The sequence below is a fragment of the Myxine glutinosa genome, chromosome 9 (assembly GCF_964187855.1).
Source record: "Myxine glutinosa chromosome 9, kmMyxGlut1.1, whole genome shotgun sequence".
NCBI lineage: Eukaryota > Metazoa > Chordata > Myxini > Myxiniformes > Myxinidae > Myxine > Myxine glutinosa.
Window position 1 is genome coordinate 101,881,900 of NC_136269.1, and position 22,258 is coordinate 101,904,157.

Sequence of the window (22,258 nt, forward strand, 5' to 3'; positions counted from 1 at the left end):
TCTCAAATGTTGTGGTTGTGTGCTTCCCCTTCTCTCCCCTTCTTGTCTTCCGCTCCCTCTTTTTATATATTTTGTTTGTCTGGTTGATTTGTTTGTGAAATAAATGTTAGCTCTTTCACGAGCCTCGATTCAGTATACAAAAAAAAAAAAAAAAAAAAAAAAAAAAATGGAAAGTTAACCCGAATCAGGGTATCTTCCCATTCCCCATCCCCATGCTCCCTCCTGTTCTCCCCACTCCCCCATGTCTTGCACCTCCCCTCCCATCTCTCCCTTTCCCCATCTGTCTCCTCCCTCCTCTCTTCTCCTCCTCCCATTACATATCACTAGGGCGTGCCCGTACGTGGGTGCAAAAAAACATGCGTGCAAACAACAACAACAAAAAAAAACTTTGAAACCACGTGGCAGTAACGACCACAGAACCCCCCCCTCTATTTACATGAAATGGTTTGGTCCATTCGCAAAGCCAAAGCGAACGGCTTGCGAGTACGGTAGAACCCCCCCCCTCTATTTACATGAAATGGTTTGGTCCATTCGCAAAGCCAAAGCGAACGGCTTGCGAGTACGGTGACCATACCTTGGGAACCACTTGTCCGATTAATTTCAAACCTTGAAAAGGCACATCCTCAGGTCCCCAGAAATATATCTGGCAAGTTTCAATTAGATCGGACCCGTGGTTGTCGAGAAACAGCGGTCACAGACAAACACACAGACACACACACATACACACACACATACACACAGAGATTACTGGAATTATAGATAGATTCCGTAAAGCTCACAAGTGTGTGCCCAACCTGAGACATGCCAAGAAACGCCACCTTGAAAACCTCAGGGCCGAACTCTCCAAACCAGTCTCTTACCTTGAAGTCATGTTGTCATCTTGTTTACTCCTTCTGTAGTGTATGCTCCCTTTCCATCCTCCATCACTTTAAAATGGCATAAAGGCAGACTCTGACAGAGAAAAGGCAGAACGTCTAATTCAAAATCCAAATCTCATGGACTCGACCTATCCTGTCCTGTCCCCATTTTAACCCCTCATACACCCTGTCTAATGAACTTGGTGTCCTTCTCACCCGAGAAGGTAGAGAACATTTTCGCTGGCTTTGACCTTTTTTGGGGACTGGCTCAGATGGCATGAGTGTCCATATTCTGAAATGTGCTGTTTTATTATTATTATTATTATTATTATAATAATAATAATAATAATTATTATTGTTATTATTATTTTGTATACAGAATCGAGGCTCGTGTAAGAGCTAACACATTAAATTTGAAAACATGCACAGACACATAAAACATACAATGAAGGGAGTGGGAAATAAGAGGGGGAGAGAGAGGGAAGCACACAAGCACAACAACAGTAGAGAACAGGGATGTCGGTAGATCTGTAGAAGGGAGAGGGCTGGGGGAGGATGGAGGGGTACACGGTACAAAGCAAATGAACACTACGAGGAATTTCAGGAAAGAACATGGGGATTGAAAGAGGCTGATTTGGGGTATTTTAATGGGGGTATAAAAGATGAAGGTTTTGGATGGGGGAAGATAAGAGATGGTGGTCAACAGCTGTTTTAAAGCCCTGGAGGGAGGAGAGGGATTGAAGAGATTGTGGGAGTTTGTTCCAGAGGCGGGAGAAAAGAGAAATGAAGGAGTGAAGGTGAGCAGAGAGTCTTGATTTTGGTAGTTTCACCATAAGTGGGTTGCTGGCAGTTCTTGTGCGTCCTGCAGGAATATTTGGGGGGCAGAGCACAGACAGAGCAGGGGGAACATGGCCGGAGAGGAGTCGGTAGAAGACAGACCACCAACCTGCCTGCGGTGAGAGAGAGAAAGGCCCTCAGAATCAGCTTCATCGTGGGAGATTCCAATGATTCTGAAAGCTTTGGTTGCAACCGCGTGAAGCCGAGCAAGGTGTGAGGCAGGATCACCACCCCGAAGGGGAGAGCAGTATTCCATTGAGCTGCGGATGAAAGCTTTGTATGTGATGAGATCAGTAGTGCCAAGAAAGGACTTTGCATGACGGAGGATGCCCAGTCGGCAACTGGCTTTGGAGGCCAGCTTGGAAATGTGGTTTTCCCAGGAAAGATCATGGCAGAAAGTGAGATCCAAAAGCTTGAGTGACAGAACTTCTCTGAGAGGATTGTTGAGACAGTAGATGGGAGGGTTGTCCAGACGGTCATTTCGGAGAGACATAGTGAGAGTGATTTTTGTCGGGTTTGAAAGACATGGTCCACTTGTTTGACCAGTTTGTGATGTTATCCAGGTCTGCAGAGAGTGAAGAGGCTTCTGCCTGCCGATCTGAGAGTTGAGATATGGAGTGGCAGAGAGTGGAGTCATCAGCAAAGAGATAGAGAGGATTTTCCAGAGAGTCGGAGAGATCATTAGTGAATACCAAAAAAAGCACAAGGCCCAGAACGCTGCCTTGGGGAACTCCAGCCTGAACAGGAAGGGGAGACGAGAGAAATCCATTCAGGGCCACACGTTGACTGTGACCAGAGAGGAAGTCGGCAAGCCATGCGTGGAGGTTTCCATGGATACCATAGGACCGTGGTTCCCATCCTGGGGGCCATGGCTCACTGGGGGGCAATGGTGTATTTCTCGGGGGGCCATGGGGTAATTTGAACCATCCTAAAAATTAAATATTGTTATTTTTATTTTTATTTTTTTGACTTTGATATTGTTTTGTTTTTTCCTATTGCAGATTTGACGTTATGGCTTCTGGGAGTAAAAAAAGAAAATATCTTGACATACATAAAGCTTGGATTCAAGTCCATGACCGTGTCTGGCCAAGAGAAACCACAATGTGTGCTGTGTCACAAGGTTTTGAGTACTGAATCCATGAGGCCATCCAAGTTAAAGTTGCACCTCAAGACGAATCACGCACAACATGCAAAGCAGGATCCCAAATTTTTCAAGCGGCATGAAAGAAATTTAAAGCGACAGAACTTGGATGAGGGAGGAGCTTTTCAACAACAAAATGTAGCAACTGTCCAGGCTTCTTATGAAGTTTCTCTTGAAATTGCAAAGAAGAAAAAAAACCCCACTCGATTGGCGAGACACTCATCAAGCCTTGTACCCTCCTCATTGTCGAACGGGTTCTCGGCAAGGCAGAGGCTCGCAAAGTTGAACAGGTGTCTATATCGAATAACACAGTGCAGCGTCGTATCCATGACATGTCGGAAGATGTGAAACAACAGATCATCAATGAGATTAAGGCGGCGCCTTTCGGCTTGTTTTCTTTTCGACTTGATGAATCGACCGGTTAGTTCCTACTCCCAGCTACTGGCATTCGTTCGCTATGTCAAGGGAGATGATATCGAGGAAGAATTCTTGTTCTGCAGTGCCCTGGAAACAACGACAAAAGCTGACGACGTCATGGAAAAAATGAAGTTGTTCTTCGATGCGGGAGGAATTCAGTGGGAGAATGTATGTGGTGTCTGTACTGACGGTGCTCCTGCCATGCTTGGTTCCAAATCCGGATTCCAAGCAAAAGTGAAGATTCTGGCACCACAAGCGAAAGGAACCCACTGTATGATTCATCGCTATGCCCTGGCTTGTAAGACTCTCCCTCTCTCCCTCTCTCATTGAAGAAAGTTTTTGAAGTCGTAATCAAGATTGTTAACTACATCAAGGCAGGGGCTCTCAACACCCTTGACGAAGAGCTTGATGGAGTTTTGGGTGGGAATGGGTCGCTACCCTAATATCAGCCAGATAGCTATCCGGGTGCTTCTGCCATTCTCGTCTACCTATCTCTGCGAAGCGGGGTTTTCCACGCTGTTGAATATCAAATCGAAACGGCATAATCGGCTCCATGTGGAAGATGACCTCCGCTGTGCCCTGACTGTGACTCAACCACGGATACCCCAATTGGTAGCTAAAATGCAATTTCAGCCATCCCACTGAGTTTTTAATTCTCTTTTACGGGGCATGCACCGTGTCCCTAGTTTTGATTCCCTGAGTTGTTGTCGAATTGAGTTTCTTTTTGTGAGATTATAACACACTGCGTTAAATACAGACACAACAGAGGTTTTTAGTTTTCACATATTCTTGACTTGGAACCTTTTCATGCTGTTTTCTTGTGTGACAGTTCTATTTTATGCTGTCCATACTCCATAGTGTTGCTACTGATAATGTTAAAATCTCATATCAAACATGCATCATTCGAGCGACGTTGCTTTGTTTGCTTCTTCCAAAAATGATGTAGTTGGGAGCCAGTAAGGAACAGAAAAAAACTATGGAACTAAATGTTCATGTTGGCTACTTGGAATTCCTCATTTTCTGTTTAATCATTGACCAATTCTCATACAAACAAAATAGCCAATTAAAGGAAAAAAAACACCTCTCAGAATGTACCACAGAGCATCTAGAAATCAAAAATTTTTCTGGGGGGCATGCCCCCAGACCCCCTAGCCTGTTTACACGTGCTCCGCCACTCCACCCTCGTGAAAGGGAGGGGGGTGCTGGGGATGTGCTCTCAGAGTCAAGGGGGCCATAACACAAAAAAGCTTGGGAACCCCTGCCACATAGGAGGAGAGTTTGGTGAGCAGCGCATGGTGCCATACCGTATTGAAGGCACGAGATATGTCAAGGGAGACAGCTCTGATTTCCTGTTTGGCATTGAGGACAGTTGTTGAGCATGTCCATTGTTGAGATTGATCCATTGTTGAGACAGCAGAAGCAGCATGTCCAGAGTAGAGTGACCTGGTCTGAATCCAAATTGAAGATCAGAGATCAAGCCATTGGAGAAGAGGAAGGATTTGATGTCAGAAGCAATGATGGATTCCATGACCTTGCTGATAATTGGGAGCAGGCTGATTGGTCTGTAGTTGCAAGGATCGGTTTTTGCACCTTTTTTGTGTAAAGCGGTAATGTTGGCTGATTTCCAAGCAGATTGCAGATGACCTTGAGCAATAGAGAGAGAGTGAAGAAAACAGAGAGAGGGTGAGATAGAGTGGCAGTGCAGGATTTTAGGACCCGTGGGCTGATGCTGTCTGCTCCAGTTGCAAAATCAGGGTCGAAGTTTGACAGAAACTTCTCCACCTTTTCAGGAGAGAGAAGGGCACAGAGTCCAGTAGCAGCTGCGTACAACTGGGTAAGGTGGGTACAGAGAGAGATGGGCTTGAGACACAAGATTTTGAGGCAAACACAGAGTTTAGGCATTCGGTTTTGTCACGTGCGGCGTCAGCTGTGTAGCCGTTTGAGTAAGGGGGGGATGGAGGGGGGACAAACACCAGAAACAGATTTGACCAGATGCCACCAGGATTTGGAGGAGGGAGACAGGTTTGAGAGTTCAGTCTTGAGAGTTGAGTGATATTGTTTCCTGGCTCTCCTGAGGGCAGGCACACACACTTGTTCCATGCTTTGTGAAAGGAAATGAGATTGTCTTCAGTTGGATTAGCCTTCCAAGAGTCGAAGGCAAGTTGTTTCAGGGCAACTGCCTCACCACAAGATTCAGTGTACCATGGACTGGAGGAAGGGTATGACAACTGAAGATGAGATAGGATAAATCTGTGCATGAATCATTCTTGCTTTCCCTCTATCTTCTCTATTCCATCTGTCCTCTTTTGGCCACCTGCCCTGTGCATGGAAGTGAGAAAACATCACATCTGTCCACAAGAAGGGTACAAAAACAGACCATACTAACTATATGCTCGTGAGCTCTCTTCCGATGACAAGCAAAGTCGTGGAATCCTTCATTTAAAACAGGAATGACTTGACATCAGAAGCAAACAGTTTGATCTCTGACCTTCAATTTGGATTCTGTTCCAGTCACTCATCTATGTATATGCTTCTGCTCCTCTCTCAGCAAAGGTTGCAGGTCCTCAATCTTAAAAAAAAAAAATTGATTAAGGACCGTCTCCTTCGACATATTTCAAGCATTTAACAGTCTGGAACCTGGTTTGCTTGCCAAGTTCTCTGCTTGTGATATTCAAACCCGTCTTCATTCCTGACTTCCTGATTTCCTACACTCGCACAGTGTTACTGTGTTACTGTCAATGGAGCTCTTTCCTCCCCTCTCCCTGTGGAATCTGGAATTCCCCAAGGCAGTGTGTTTGACCCAGTGTTGTTCCTCGTCTATATAAATGACTCCCTTTCTACCTTTTTTCAGACAACTCCATATTGTGTTGTACAGTACTCCATCTCTCTGCCAGATAGACAGTAGGTGCATCTCCCTGCTGATCTGGAAACGATTATACACTGGTCTGATAAATGGAGCATGCCCTTCAGTCTTGGATAATCTCAGTTTCGCCCTGTTGCTCAAAAATGATAATCAAACAAATCCACTCATCTATTTCCAGGTCATCCACTGGAAAAGGCTCAGTCTCGTGAAGTTCTAGGCCTCACCATTGATCAGCAATGACCTCTCCTCAGCTTACCACAGAGCAAAGCTGACCTCCCAAGCCAGCCACAGACTCGACATCCTCTGTCAACAATCAGAGCTACTCATAGTCTGCAAGGCCTTTGTTCCTAGCTCAATAAAGTACTGCTTTCTGCTATGGGCTGGTTCCCCAGCATCACATCTGTCTCTCTTTGATTCCGTGGAATCTAAAGCTCTAAAGCCTACATTGGAATCTCTCGTGATGAGGCCAAATCACAGGGTCTGTTGCTCTCACATCGCAGACAGGTTGATGATCTCTCTGTTTTCTACCGTCTATTCTCCAACATTTCTCGCTCTGCTCGGTCACCCCTCTGACCCTCCCCAGCAACTCCAGTATGCGCTCATTCTTCCAGTAACCCCCTCTTGATTAAACTTCCAAAGTCTAGACTGATTGCACACCTCAACTCTTTTATTCCTCGTTTCTTCTGGCTAAGCTCGAGGGGAATGATCTTGTTGCTTCAAAGCTTCAAGCAAGCAGTGCACCACAATCGCTTCTCATCCCCAATTCTGACCCATCATCTTTTTTACCCCATTAGCCCTTCCTAACCCAACCATCTTCCTTATTATTTTGTGTTTCTCCCCCTCTTCCCTTTCCTCTTATCCTGTTCATTCATTCCATTGATGCTTGTCCCACTGTCAGTTCTTCCTTGCCCTTCCTTGAGCTTCGGTCCTGTAATGAAAATATGAAGTTGAACATGTTAAAGTCCTTCTGTGAGATCTCCTCCACCCTGAGAAAGATTATATTAAGTACTAACAAAGGTAACTGGCGTTGCAGGGCAACGCCTTGTCACTTCGTGATGGGAATATTTAAAGGGGAGGGGGAAGGGTGTCGGAGGGGAAAGAGAAGAGAAGAGTGTAGGGGGAGGGATTGGTGAGCGGAAGGGGATGGGTGGGAGTCCGGAGGAAGGTGATGTGGGAGGAGGCAGGGGTAGGGTGGAATGAGGAAGGGAAAGGGAGGGGTTGGTGAGAGGAAGGAGGAGAGGGATGGGGAAAGGGAGAGATGGGAGGGGAGGTGCAAGACATGGGGGAGTGGGGAGAACAGGAGGGAGCACGGGGATGGGGAGTTGGAAGAGCAGGAGGAGGGGGAGGACATACCCCCGGCCTGTGCTCTTTAGCCACCATTGTTAATCCGATGTGTGTGACCACCATTGGGCCTGTACCGCAGGTCGCTCTCAAAATCCCGCCAGTCGCCAGCAAATTCCACCTATCACTTCACTGAATATGGAGGAGGGATATTCTGTACCTTAAAAAAAAAAAAGTTTTATGGCATTTTCAGAGCCGCGCGGCTCTATTTACTCCATGCGCCCAGACATAACACAACAGTGGTGAATGAAGGAGCCTTTTCGTAATCTACTATAGGTGAGTTTCTCCATAACACTTTCGGATTTTGAAGAAGAATCATCAGTGGCTGAGTTTCTCTGTAATGCTCTCCAAACTTGAAGAAGATGAATGATCAGAAGCAGAGTTTCTCAGTAATGTTTTCCGAGTTTGAATAAGAAGTTTCTCGTTGAGTTTGAAGAAGATCTGTGCAGTGTATTTTGCCAAAATGCAGGGAATATATATATATATATTTTTTGCAACTTGAAAAAACATCCTCTCTGCTATGGAGGTGTGAATTAAGATAGTGCAGAAGGAGAACAGTCTTCCTTACATAAATACACTTAGTTATAAGAATCGCCAATTAATGTTACATTTTTCAGATTTCACTCCAGATTTCGATACTTATGCAGGGTCTGATCTGCAGGGTCTGCAGGGTATGTCATACATCTGCAGGGTCTGATCCTCAAATCCGAATCCGCATTTTGATAATACGCTTTAATTAGTCAGTGAGAATAGATAGTGTTTCCATGGCAAGGCACGTTTCAACAGGCCAAAACAAAATGGTGGCTTAAGAACCCAGCGATATCACAGAGTATGTATGCACAAGATGGCATACCACCATTTTGGTAAGGCTTATTTTGTTTTGTTTTTGTTATGAGAACTCTGTTAATCAGCTTCAAAAACAAGGGTGTTTTAACACGCACACAAACACCAGTTTTCATTCTTGCCCTCCCATGGAGTTCAAGAAGTATGTATGCAAAGTTTGGGGCCGCTAGGTTTCATGGTTTTGGAGTTATGGAGGAGACACACGCACTGACACACTCTGCCGTTTATTATTATAGATGAAAACAGCACTCGCTAAAGTGCATACCTCTACCAGGCTCAACAGTTTCTTTGGTATCCTATTGATAGGCCGGATGTGCATCCGGACCTTGACCAAAATCGAATTGGGTTGTTCTTGTCGCCTACCCAACTCTTTCACCAAGTTTTCTCATAAATCGTCCTGAACTTTTTGAAATATCATGCTGTATATCATTTTTGTTCCCATCTCTCAATGGTGAAGAATCACTTAAAAAAAAAGAAAAAATTCTCGTATATGGATCCAGACCGAGATAGATCTTCTCCAAAATATAATCAATTCATCCTGGTCACACACCTAACCTATCCACCATGTTTCGTCTGAATCCATCCATAACGTTTTGAGATATCCTGCTCACAGATGATCAAATAGACAGACAGACAGACAGACAGATAGGTGTGAAAACATAATACCTTTGGTGGCGTGGCAGAGCTAACCAGTCAGTGTTCGGTGTCAAAATAACATTTTATGCCTACCAATAACTCCATGGTTTCCTTTTTTCTGGCATTTGAGTGAAATGACTCGAATCACGATTGTGAGCACCAAAGACTGGTGAAGCTCTGCCAAGGGGCTTGTGTGATGGGCATGCGATCACAGGCTCAGATCCATCAATTGCATTTTTTAGGTTGTGTGATGGACAGCGGGAGTGACAGAAATCACACTTCCTTGCACATGTTGCCGATCTGTGTCAATGGCTCGTTGCTAAAACGCAGGGTGGTTGCATGGCATGGAATGGGACAGAATGAAAAACGAGTGGAAATATCCATGATGATGGTATTACCGTCACTTGAAGATGATGCCTTGCATGATAAAGGGTATTAGGAAACGATGATTAATACTGAACAAGACCTGATTAATTTTACTACCGTACTGAATTAATTTAAAGAATGCACGTTTCTCGGGCAACAAACAAGCCCGACAGAATGGGAAAAGTCTTAAAATGACAAGACAAGTGCACTTGTAATCACCGATGCACATTGTGTATAGAAAATATATATTTATTCTCATATATACATATTGTTACGGCCGCGGTTTAGATGTTATTTTGACCGAGCGGTTGGTATGACCGCGACCGAACAGTTATTCCCCGACTAGATCCCGATTCCACCCAGACGTTGACCAAATCGCGCTATGCTAAATCAATGATGGAAAGGACACAACGACTGGGATAGATGAAACGACGCAAGGGGTACAGTTCTCAAGACCTCCGGAGGAGGGTATAATTACAGTGGTGGAGAAAAGGGGGTAGATTACACGGCAGTGTGAGGTAAAAGACACAGAAGAGATGGGCACTTAAATACCGTCTTATCTTAACCCAGACAGACCACAGACAAACGGAACAAGGCTGACTTACACAGGGATTGATGGCAGGAAGGGACAGGTAGTCGATAGCACAAGGTGCACCTTGGCTCGGGGACAGGATAAAGCACGGTCCAGTCCAGAGATGCGGGGAGGCCTCACAGCGCTCGGAGGGTACGTCTTGCTTGCTCCAAGCTCAGCGCGCATCTGACGTCACCTCCCTCTTCCTGCGCATGCTCAGCGGGGAGTGACACGCCCTCGGCTGGTTGGCTCCGCCCCCCTGGGGCCGATCCGCCGCTTCCATTGGGTGCGGGGGTTACCGGGCTCCGCCCTTGACGAGGAGCTGACAGGGAGCCCCTATTTGGTAACCCCGTCGAGCACATGTTCGATGGCGGCTCGTTGGGAAGGCCTCATGCCCTCCCAACACCCCCTACCAACCAAGCCGGAGTGAGGACGCGCACTCCCTGTGCACGCCGCCGCCGTTGCTGTTGTTGTTGTTGTTGTTGCTGAACCGTGAGGAAGAGCTGCGGGGAGGTATTGGGAGGTCCTAAACTTCCTAACGGTGCCATACAATCACATTCTGGTGCAACGAAGGGTCAGAATTAATGGAAACGAGTCCTTAACTGACATAGACTAAGAATAACTAGCAAGATGTCCTATAGTTGTCTTACATGAGATGCGGTGAACCTGGGCACGACATTTAATGGGGGAAATAGGGGGAGGTCGGGTCTACAGAGTGTTGTTTACAGAAAATGGGACTAGGGAATGGGGGATTGGGGATAGTTGGGAAGTATTGAGGAAATAGGGGAATATTTACAAGCGGATATGGATGGATGCAAATCCCATATCCGCAACAATATATATATATATATATATATATATATATATATATATATATATATATATAGTGTTGCGGATATGAGGATTGTGTTTTTTTTATTGTGTTGTATTGGATAGTAAATTGTTGTGAAATATTGCTTGATTCTGGACCCTCCTGCCTCCAGTGTTGTGTAAAGGTCAAAGGTCATCCCATAATTGGTCCATAAAGCATACACGTCAGCCAATCATAGATTTCCCCCTGGTTGATAGTTATATCTTTATTATGTGTATTAGGGTAAGGCCTTGTCTCCCATTAAGATGACACTCCATTGCACCAAGTGAAATAGAGTAGATTCCTTTCACACCCCCCTTTCATCATTGCCAAGCCTCGATTGCCAATTACATCCCCTCCAAAACCACCATTGAACATGTGCTCGGGTCGGGGAAGACGGGCGTGCCCGCCCGTCGTCATCAAGGGCGGAGCCAGAGGGTCACGCGACCAACCAGGGCCGAGGTGAGCACACCGATGGGCGTGTCCTGAAGGCCGGCGGCTTGATCGCCGGAGGCGCTATAAAGGCGCGCGCGCAAGAAGCAAGGGAGTTGTCGGTGTTGAGGAGTGATTGGACCAAGAGAGAGAGAAAGAGTGGTTGGACCAAGAAAGAGGAGATCCAGAAAGAACATCCAAAGAGAGGACATCCCGGAAAGCACAAAGCCTGCTATTTGTCGCCTTGCTCGCCAAGGTTGGACTGAGCAGTAGTTAACAGCAAGAAGCCTGTTGTAGTCCTGGAAAAGCGCGCGACGTCCACCGCCGCAGCAGCGGACAACAGCAGCAGCAGCGGCGGCCACAGCAGCAACAACAGCCGCTTGGGGCCTGGACGGCGGTTTTGAGCAGGGCCGCGAAGGAACGGCAGCTGCTAAATGCGCCGATCGTGCTGCAGGACCCCCTTGGACCTTCCTCTCCCTCCAGCCATCCACCTCCTGCCTTTCCATCCTTTTGTGTACGTGAGTTTGTTCTGTTTGTTTTGTCCCTGGGGATTTAATTAAGCTTGTATAAGGAATTTGCACTGTGTCTCTAATTCTTCTGTATATTATTTTATTATCTTTCCTTCTTCCTTGGTTATTTTGAGCCTGTATATAGTAGGAATAAATTTAGTAGTATTTCCAACCTTTTCGCCTTCTTCTTCTTCTTCTTCACATCCGTGTCGCTTGTCTTTTCCATATTGAATAGCTGTGGCGCGATCCGGCCAACGTTCGGGGATCGGGTTAATCGGGGTAACTGTTAGGCCGCGGTGCCATCCGCTCGGCAAACCAACATCCTTATCCGCGGGCCGTAACTATATATATATATATATATATATATATATATATATATATATATATATATATATATATATATATATACAGTGTATATATATATATATATATATATATATATATATATATATATATATATATATATATATATATATATATATATATATATACATACATACATACATACATACATACATATACACACACACACACACACACACACACACACACACACACACACACACACACACACACACACACACACACACACACACCCCTCGCTATATCGCGCTTCACTTTTCGCGGCTTCGGTACATCGCGGGTTTTTCTCGCTAGTATATGTAAGATTATATATTGGATTTTTCATTATATCGCAGGATGCTGCGGCCTATAGGTATTTTAATTTTTTTAGATTTTAATTATTTTTGCGGTAAAATAAGCATTTTCTAGCCTAAAAAATTAATAATAATATAAATAAAAATATAACACATTAATTAAAACCTATATTAAAAGAATATTACAGTAAATCGAAATAAAATACGCATTATAAATGAGTAGACAAAGAATCGCGCATTTTGAAAGTCCCGTATTCTGGGGGTAATTAACTTGTCCATGATTCTGGGGGTAATTAACCCATCCGTAAGGAGGGTTATTGGACGGTTCTTCGCTACTTTAAGTAATTTGCAAGGTTGATGCCAAACTGTGTCCTGCAGTTTAATGATCAATATGGTTTTAAGAGTCATCATACTGTGGGTAACCTCTAATTTACAATAACTTATGTTTACAACTTAGAGACACATGATCATGATGACGATTTCGATGATGTTGTCTAAAGCTGCAATTAAATTAAGTCGCTGAGTAACATGAATGACCGAGGTTATGGAGGATGGGATTTTTCGGTCATTACCTTTTGATACAGATGAGATATCTGCTTCATCACTGCATCAGATCAGGAATAACCACCCTCACCTCCTCTCCACCCCCCACTGCTTCCTACAAATTAACCATCAGGAAGCTGCTGCATATGCAAGAGGAAGCTAATGTATTTCTTATTAATTTTCAAAATTAATCATCATCTCTATTTTGAATAGCTCATGAAGACTTCTTTATGCTTAGGCCTCAGGTTTGATTAAAGGCACTTTTGTCAATTATTGCCTTTTGCTTTCAAAAACACAATTTGCATCAATGTAAATACTTTGTTGTACTGTACTTGTGTAGTTCCATGATCATATGTGTATGTTTGTTTGTTAATTAATTGCAATTATAAAAGAACTTGCATCAATGTACTGTACAGCTATATATACACGTACAAATATTTTTCTAATACATAAGGACTAAGGATGGGTCTCAAAAGTGTGTTTAAGAGTGTAGAAAGGGTTCATAAGAGCGTGGGAAAGGTTTATAAGAGTATGGGGAGGGTTTTTAAAGGCTTAAAATATATAAAAATAATAAAATAAATATATGGTTTCTACTTCGCGGATTTTCACCTATCGCGGGGGGTTCTGGAACGTAACCCCCACGATAAACGAGGGATGACTGTATATATATACATATACACATACATATATATATATATATATATATATATATATTGTTGCGGATCTGCCACCGGCCTTCTCCCCTTATCAAGGGGGGATTAATCCCCTTGTCTTTACTGACCTGGCGCGACCCGAGACCTATTACGTCCCTCCGGACAGCGCCAAATATGGTTTCGGGACCAAATTCGCTCGTACCTAAGTATTAGCGCTGCCCTGGAAACGAGGAAATAAGCCTCGCATGAACCACGTGTGATGGTAATATGCCGAGCGGTTTGCGTACACTTGATCCGCGCAGTTATAATTAATGGACCCCGATTCAAGCGGTTTTACTCGTGCCACGCTTAGTCAATGGAGAAATCACAAAGACGATCGAATAAGGAAGAAAGAAAGAACAGATAGATTTAATTATTATGGCACGTATGTATATACAGTACAGGATGAAGAGACACAGAGCAGCTTAGACAGTCTTAATTATAATACCCGAAGACAACGGGCCCGTCTGACACGCTCACACGGGGATTGCAGATGGGCAGGATGATGTCCAGGCCAAACGCGCCGGCTTGGTCATCCAGGAACGGCCCCGTCCGGCTCTCCACGGTCCCCGGCACGTCCCGCGGAGATGGAGGTAGGCGAAGGCAGGAACTCATATCGTGTCGCTCGAACAAACGGGTAATCTCAGGGCGAACGGTAGAGGGCGGACTTAGCGCGGCTGGCCGTTATTCAGCCGCGTTCACTCGCTTGGCCGAAAATGTGCTGTTCGCTACAAACGCGCCTGGCTGCGCCCACGTATCTTTCGTAACCAAGTTCATACAGTGCGAGTGATGCAGATCCTCCTCAAGCGCGTCCTCTCTCTCTGCCAGTCCTCGGCAAGTCCTTCACAACGCGCTTATATCTTTGCAAGTCCTGTTCAAGCGCCTCTCCCTTCTCAGAACTGTTCAAGCGCCTCTCCCGTCTCATAACTGAGGTGGGGGGCTTCGCGCAATCGGTTTTATTGCCAACCCTCTTAGCCCGATCGAATGTTCCAACCACGCCCTGTGACGCAGTGCTGCAGCCACACGCTGTGAGCCCTGATTGGTAGCTCATGCTTACCGTCCCCACTGCTGCTGCGCCGACCTCAACCCTCCTCCACCTTCCGAGGCCCAGCTCGTGTTAACTCGCGCCCAACACAACCAGGGCTTTTTAGCCGCAATGGATCGAGCCTATGGACGTGGAATGGTTTGTAGAAGTAGGGCCGATCCTCCTGTCTTTACACAACGCAGGATTAACACTGGAAGGGGCCTACTCTCACATATACGAAGACATAACTATACAAAAATATGAGGCTACATGTTGCTTGTGTGACTATCTATGGGGGACAACCTTTAACCTTTATTAAGCTCACTTTACACATCTCAAAACCGTAGCAATATATATATATATATATATATATATATATATATATATATATATATATATATATATATATAACTGTGAGAAATAGGAGAAACTCCACAGTACGAGCAGGGCGTCTCATTTGCATTAAATAAATAATCGGGAGGTTAAATCAGACGCAGACGTAGCTTCAGGACGTCGATCTTTAATTTGACAAGCTTTCGACCAACAAAGGTCTTCTTCTTAGTTGTCCCCAAGTTCAACGGCAGTTTTATATATATATATATATATATATATATATATATATATATATATATATATATATATATATATATATATATATATATATATATATATATATATATATATATATGTGTGTATATATATATATATATATATATATATATATGTATATATATATATGTGTGTATATATATATATATATATATATGTATATATATATATGTATATATATATATATATATATATATATATATATATATATATATATATATATATATATATATATATATATATATTCTATATATATACACATATATGTACTTCGAGATTGAATTTTAAAGAAATGTTGGTGTGTTTTGGGCTATTGTGATTATTTCATTCACAGAAGTATTTGAAAACCCTCCATGCATTATGGTGACTTATTCATCCTTCTGAGGTCGGCAAATTGAGTACCAGCTTGCTGAGATGAATGATCCCATTGTGTACCTCGGTTTAGAATAGGTACACCGTATCCCTGCGCATCGAAAGAGGCGACAAAGGGTTGGCGTCGGGAAGGGCATCCGGCCATAAAAACATTGCCTCAAAAATAGGGAACCATGATTGTCATGGGGCCTGCAAGGCTAACCTCGCTCTAGCGAGGAACAATGGCCTTAAAAAGATCATTCATTCATTATGGTGACTTGTACTGTTTTCTCACCAACGATATTGACAATATTCACAAACATTTGTTGTAACTAAATAAATTAAGAAGTGTCAGTTGCTTTTTCGACGACGCATGCATGCATCATGGCTCACCGGTTGCCTGTGCTCCACTGCACAGCACTGGCAGGAAATCCACGTGAAAAATGACCTTACCTGAGCGAACTAATGAGCCGATGTACGAAAGAAAGGCCAACATGTCATCGAGCATGTGCTGCATGTTGACTTTTTAATCTTCTTTTTTTTTGGCACTGGTAGCCCCCTGTCATTCTATTTAGGTGGGTACTCTGCATATTTCATGGGTGAATCATACAACCTAATATCCTCAACTGTAAACTGAAGAACCTTTCCAGTGCAGCCTGCACATTTTATTTAAAATGCTAAAGCCATGTATTTTGTAATGCTCAATTATTTGTTTGCACACTTTTTTAAAAACACCTAATTTCTGTCATCAGGGAACAGAAGCCGTCTTACTCAAGAGCTGAACGACCAACCTCTCGTATTCGAGTGAGTGCAAAGTGACCTCGTTGATCAAAATCTTCAAGAGAAGAAAAGAAGGCGGTGGGGAGGGTTGTGTTTGTTAATGGCATAAGACTTGGAACAAATTGTTTGAAGGCATCAATAGACTAGTTTTTAAGATCATTTGCATTTTCGGCAAAGGAAATGCATCTTTTGAAGCATTAGCTCAATTCCTTTGTAGAACGTTCTAACCAATAGTGTTTAAACGATCTTTGGGGATTTCTCACACTTGCTTAGGAAGTAGACTGTTGTTCATGGTCGAGTTTATCTTCTATATACATATTTTTCAAGTGTTTGTGTTTGTGCGTTTGTACGTTAATCTTTCACGGCTGAACCGTAGCACTGAGAGGCCCCAAATTTTGAGTGTAAGTACTTCAGAATCTGGGTAAGATTTGAACCTACCACACATTGGGGTTGACATTCGTTTTGAGGCTACCAAAGGCCGATATAAAGTATATATTGATATGTGGGGTCAGGCAATCTGCCCGCAGGCAAAAGATAATCACGATGAGGCCAATAACTCCATAGCTTTTCAATGTCCAACAAGTCCCGAAATCACTGCCGAGGAAAGCTTACTCAGCCGGGCGGTGCCGGGTATCCCCCCCCCTCCCCATTTTGGGCAGTGCCGGTTATTCCCCCACCCCTGTGCCAGTGCTCGGTATAGCCTATGTTAGTTTAATACATTTTGCTTTTCTTTTTTTAATTTTAATTTTTACATGTTTTAATTTATTTATTTATTTATTTATTTATTTATTCCTTTTCATACAATGTTTTCAAATTCACTCTTTGTCACTATTGTCCTTTGGGTTAATTTTATTCCTGCCGCTTTTTAAGGCTAACTTGGCAAACGTTTATTTTTAATTTTTTTTTTTAAAACGAGGAAAAATGACCTCGTTAATCAAAATCTTCTTGGCAACAAGGTGCTTTCTAACGTTGATCCTTATTGGGCAATAATTGACCTAATTGTCAGCCATTTGTCTTCAACTCTCAATAGGCATGATGTTTTCCTAGAATGTAAATTTCAAAATTATTCACTGCTCTACCCCATTTGTTATCTTGCTTGCTGCCATATTTATTTTTCAGCACATGCATTAAAGCAGGAAATACATGATTATGGGTATTGATTACCAGCACTGCAATAACAACTCTCAACAAAAACTAAGCTACTTGCATTATTCTGCCTTTTATAAACAATATAGTCCACATAAGTCGACCATGAAATTAAGCACTCTTTCATAATAATAGGATTGCTCGCTGTCGTTTCTGAGAAAAGGTCGATCCAATATCAGAATTATTAGATTGCGTTTTATGGCTCGCAATCCAATATTATTGGGCATTGTAAGTAAAATTACTTGTGTGATATTTCTACGAGTTCGAGAGAAAATCATAATTGAAGGATAAACTTTGCTGAATCTGTGCATGCGGATGACACTTCCCTTTGCTAATCATGGTTTTGTTTTCAGTTATGATGGAGACATGGTGCCGGAGCTGCTGGTCAGCACTAGTGATGGCTTCTCTGTGTGCTCTGTGAAAAACAGGTGTGTGTTTTTCACGACTTGCATCTTGCTTCGTTTTTCTGAATCTTGCATGTTCCATGCATACATCTTTCCTTCCTTATTCGTTTCTGCACTCCGTCCTCTTTTGCATTCCTATCGCTTGTATGCATGTGCATGTACAAATACCGTGTGACCTTTGTAATTGATACCTCCACGAGTGGTTCGGAGCAGTTCACACCAGCTCAATTTCTATAGTTTGCTCTAACCGCTATGTCTCCTGAGCACCCAATGCGACGTCATCGTGTTATTTCAATGGGTGGAATCGATGCAGACTACCGGTAAGTGTGATCAATCGTTAAGCCTTTCTCAAGGGCATGTTGAGTGGACGACATGGCCTACTTGTACTTCTCATTGCTTTTTAATGACACAAACAAAATGTATTAAACAAGTCAGGAGACGACGATGGTTCACGAGCGAGCGGTATTCAATGACAAAGTACGCGCGCGCGCGCATTCCTTTTTGGATATTTTACACCGCTCCTTTCCTATGCCATCTCCAGGCACTGCATGACGTCATTGCCAGGCACCGAGGGGTGGCCATGGCCCGTCAATGACGCGCTCTGAAAGGGAGTACTCGGTTTTCACTCCGGTTTCTTGTTACTTGCCGGAAAAGATTCCGGCAAGTATGTTGATCGGTTGGTTTGTCTGTTTGTCTGTGTCTGTCTGTCTGTCTGTTTGTTCGCAGTACTACGTCTACACCGTTGCACGTAGAATCGCCAAACTTTACACACATATTTGTCTTGCCCTGGAATAGACTGTGCCCAATTTTTAACTCTCTTGGCCCAAGGCCTCCATTATGATGTCATAATTTGATAATTTGACAAGTACAAAACTTCATCCAATCAAGATGCAATTTCTTGAGCGCGATGTCGGCATAAACTGGTGGAGAAAAAAAAAAATTGATGACTTTATCGGTCACGTGGTTCGGCCGCCATCTTGGAAAAACCGAAAAATTTTGCACCTCTATATCTCCGAAAGTGCTGAATAGAAAAAATTGAGACATGGCTCATTGTAAAGAACTCTCCATGGGGAATAAAATATGTTGATGATGATGTCATATGTACCTCAATTATGACGTCATATTTTGACAAGTACCAAACTTCATCCAATCAAGATGAAATTTCTTGAGCATAATCTAGGAATAAATTATTTTAGAAAACAAACAATGATGACGTCATCGGTCACGTGGTTCGTCAGCCATATTTGTCCAAAATGGCCGATAAAAAATGTACATCCCGGCAAGTCCTCGGTCTCTGACCGATTTTTCATTTGTTTGTTTGTTTGTTTGTTTTCTTGTTTGTTTGTTTGTCCAGGCGATTAGCTCAGCCATCCTTTGAGCTAGGAAGCTGAAATTTTGGCACAATAGTGAGCAAGTGCTTTGGCAAAAACGGTATTTTTGTTTTATGATTAATTATTAATTATTAGCGATTAATTAAGTACTTATTCCTTTCCTTTCTCTTCTGGGCATTATGTCAGGCACCTTTTGAGTTAGGGAGCTGATATTTGGACATGACAATGACCAAGTGACTTGGCTGTAAAGGCTATTTTTGATTTATTGATTAATCAATTAATATAAATTATTCAATTATTCGATTAATGACTTGATTAATTTTTTTAATGTTACAGGAAACGGTGGTGGTTTTTGTATTCTGTTGGCCAATTGATTAATTATTTTATAATTATAAATTTTTTTTTTCATTATTAATCATTGATTTATTTTCTTTCTCATCAGGGAAATATCTCAGGCACCTTTTGAGCAAGGAAGCTAATATTTGGACACGACCAGTGACCAAGTGATGTGGCTATATGGGATATTTTTGATTTATTGATTAATCAATTAATTATTTAATTTTTTCGATTAATGACAATTAATTTTTAAAAAGTTACAGCTTCGTATGAAGCACTGGTAGTTTCGGTATGCTATTAGCCATTTGATTAATAAAATATTTTCTGCTCATTTTTAATTGATTTTAATTATGCAAATAATCAATCAATTATTGTACACCTCTCCCCTCCCAATACAGTCTCTATGAGCTGCATGGCGGTATTGCTGGGCGCCAAAGGGGCGCCGGCAATGCCGCGCTAGAGGATGTTATTTATTTGGCATGGGGGTGGGGGGGGGGGGCGAGGGGAGAGGGGTGTACTTTGAATGTATCTGTACTTGTTTGTTTATTTTTAAAATTTCATTCTGTTCATTTTTCTTCATTATGCAAAGTTACCTGCACATACACACACACACACATGCACACACACACGCACACGCACACGCACACGCACACACACACACACACCCTTTCGCTCCTTCATTTTATCGTCTTTTTCTCAGGAAAAGAGAAAACATGGTGCGAAAGTCAATGCATGTGTTAAATTTTTTATTTGCATGTGTTAAAGTTTATTTACAGGAAGGTAGTTTACATTTTAAAATTCACCCTGAAAGACATCGAGTGTTATTAGTTTAACCGTCTTAAACCATCGTACAAGAAGATTCACTGAAGAAAAACATTTTAAACAAGACAAAGATTTGAATGTTTTATCAACATGGATTTGAATGTGTTTCATCAACATGCATAGGACATGCAGCTTCGTCATTTATCTATTTAACTTAAACATTCTTGCTTCATTGTTTTTGTTTTTCTTTATTATTTTTTTCTTTCGATGTTTGAGTTTTTGTTCAGGGATCTTTGCATGTGGAACCGTGCGAGATACTACATTGTTTTATTGAGAAGCATTATAATCTTTCATTCGACACTACACAAAAACCTCACAAAGCTCTGTAAATGAGGCCCTTTGAGGTATACCTCTGCTTCTCTATTTCTTCACAAGCTCACTTGTTGCTCGTCTCTGTAGTCTCTTTAGCCTAGAATTACAACCACAATCCCACAATTCCTGTCAGCCTGTTAGTTGGATCCAATTGGTGATGTTTTGTGGAACTGTACGTTTCAGAGCAGAGGGTTTTTTTTTTAGAGGTGAGTACTGCAGTGCAAAAAAACCAAAAAACCCCCAAAAAACTGCCATTTGCATTAAAATAATGGTTTTCTTGGACAGAAATTATTCTTCCGAAGGCTTGCAGTTTACGTTTCCAGCTGCATGGATATTTTCCACCATATTGTCATGAAAAGGATAGCTTTCTGTTTTGTTGACGCATGTAGATCGGAAGATTATGCAATTAGTTTTTTAAAAACAAATTCCATGTGACTATTAAGCAGAAGGTGGGGGTTTTTTGTGGTAGGAATTCTTATTGATGTTTTCTCTTATTGAATATGTATACTTCCAAGAAGATGGACATTCGTTACCTATTTGAACAAAATTGGAGCAAACTAATTAAAAAACAATTATACGTATATTTGTATTTACAATGTTGATGTCCTTTTAGAAGCATACTCACTCGTCTCAGTCATCTAGCCTAGGTTTGAATCCCGACGCAGCTATAAACTGCATTCTGGTGTTTCACCTTCGGGATGATTCAATGCGTGAGCTGTCGCTAATGGACGTTAAACGGGCATTCTGCTTGTTGGCAATAGTTTGTAGACTTTAAAGATCCCACGGTGTTCTTCCCGAATAGTAGGCGAGTCATCACCGGCAGGCACCATGGCCAAATTCCAAATTCCTGCACTAAATTTAATCAAACATCAGGCCTGGCCAGGTAGTTCATGAAAGACTTGGGCCAAGCTTTCCACGGTCAACCCATCAAGAACGTGGGAATAATTGTGGCCATTAAAGAAGAGGAAGAATTCTCAATGCGTGTTGTGAAAGCATTCTGAGTATCTACATTTTACAAAAGCAAAATCATAATCTGAATTTTTTTCCTTCCCCATTTTTATGCATAGCATATGTCTTGTCAAAACTAGGGTAACTTACCACCTTTATTACAATAGTGAGGATGAAAAAACAGTTTGCCAAAGCTCAAATGAAGCATTCAAAAATACTGTATTGATACTCTTTTTATGTGAATGTTTTAATTTGATTTTTTTTCTCAATCCCCATTGACATCTTGTTAGCTTTCCTCTACATACAATGTAGAGGAATACCGATTAAAACTGCTAGAGTTTTTCTTTTTCTTCTTCCGCCACTGTTTTTCATGTCCGAAAACTTTAAAAGTAACGTTCTCTACAACTTTTAGTCCGATTGGCACGAAATTTTCAACAAGTCATTTGCTAGACATGTATAAAATGTTACTGCTAATTATAACGTCATAGGTCACATGGTATGGGGTGCCATCTTGGATTTTTTTTCTTCAACTTTCTCCCTCTATCTCCGAAACGGCTCTCCTCCTATGACCTATGGTATCCATGGAAATCTCCACGCATGGCTTGCGGACTTCCTCTCTGGTCATAGTCAACGTGTGGCCC

At 42.5% G+C, this 22,258-nt stretch overlaps 1 protein-coding gene across 2 annotated transcripts in view; it reads left to right on the forward strand.

Moving 5' to 3' along the window:
- Window positions 1–22,258, forward strand: part of ITFG1 (integrin alpha FG-GAP repeat containing 1) — a 220,484-nt gene that overhangs the window by 50,482 nt on the left and 147,744 nt on the right. For both annotated transcript variants that reach the window (XM_068128708.2, XM_068128709.2), the window contains exons 4-5: window positions 16,291–16,342; window positions 17,818–17,892. In XM_068128708.2, the coding sequence (XP_067984809.2) occupies window positions 16,291–16,342; window positions 17,818–17,892 (127 nt within the window). The remainder of the gene's footprint in view (window positions 1–16,290; window positions 16,343–17,817; window positions 17,893–22,258) is intronic.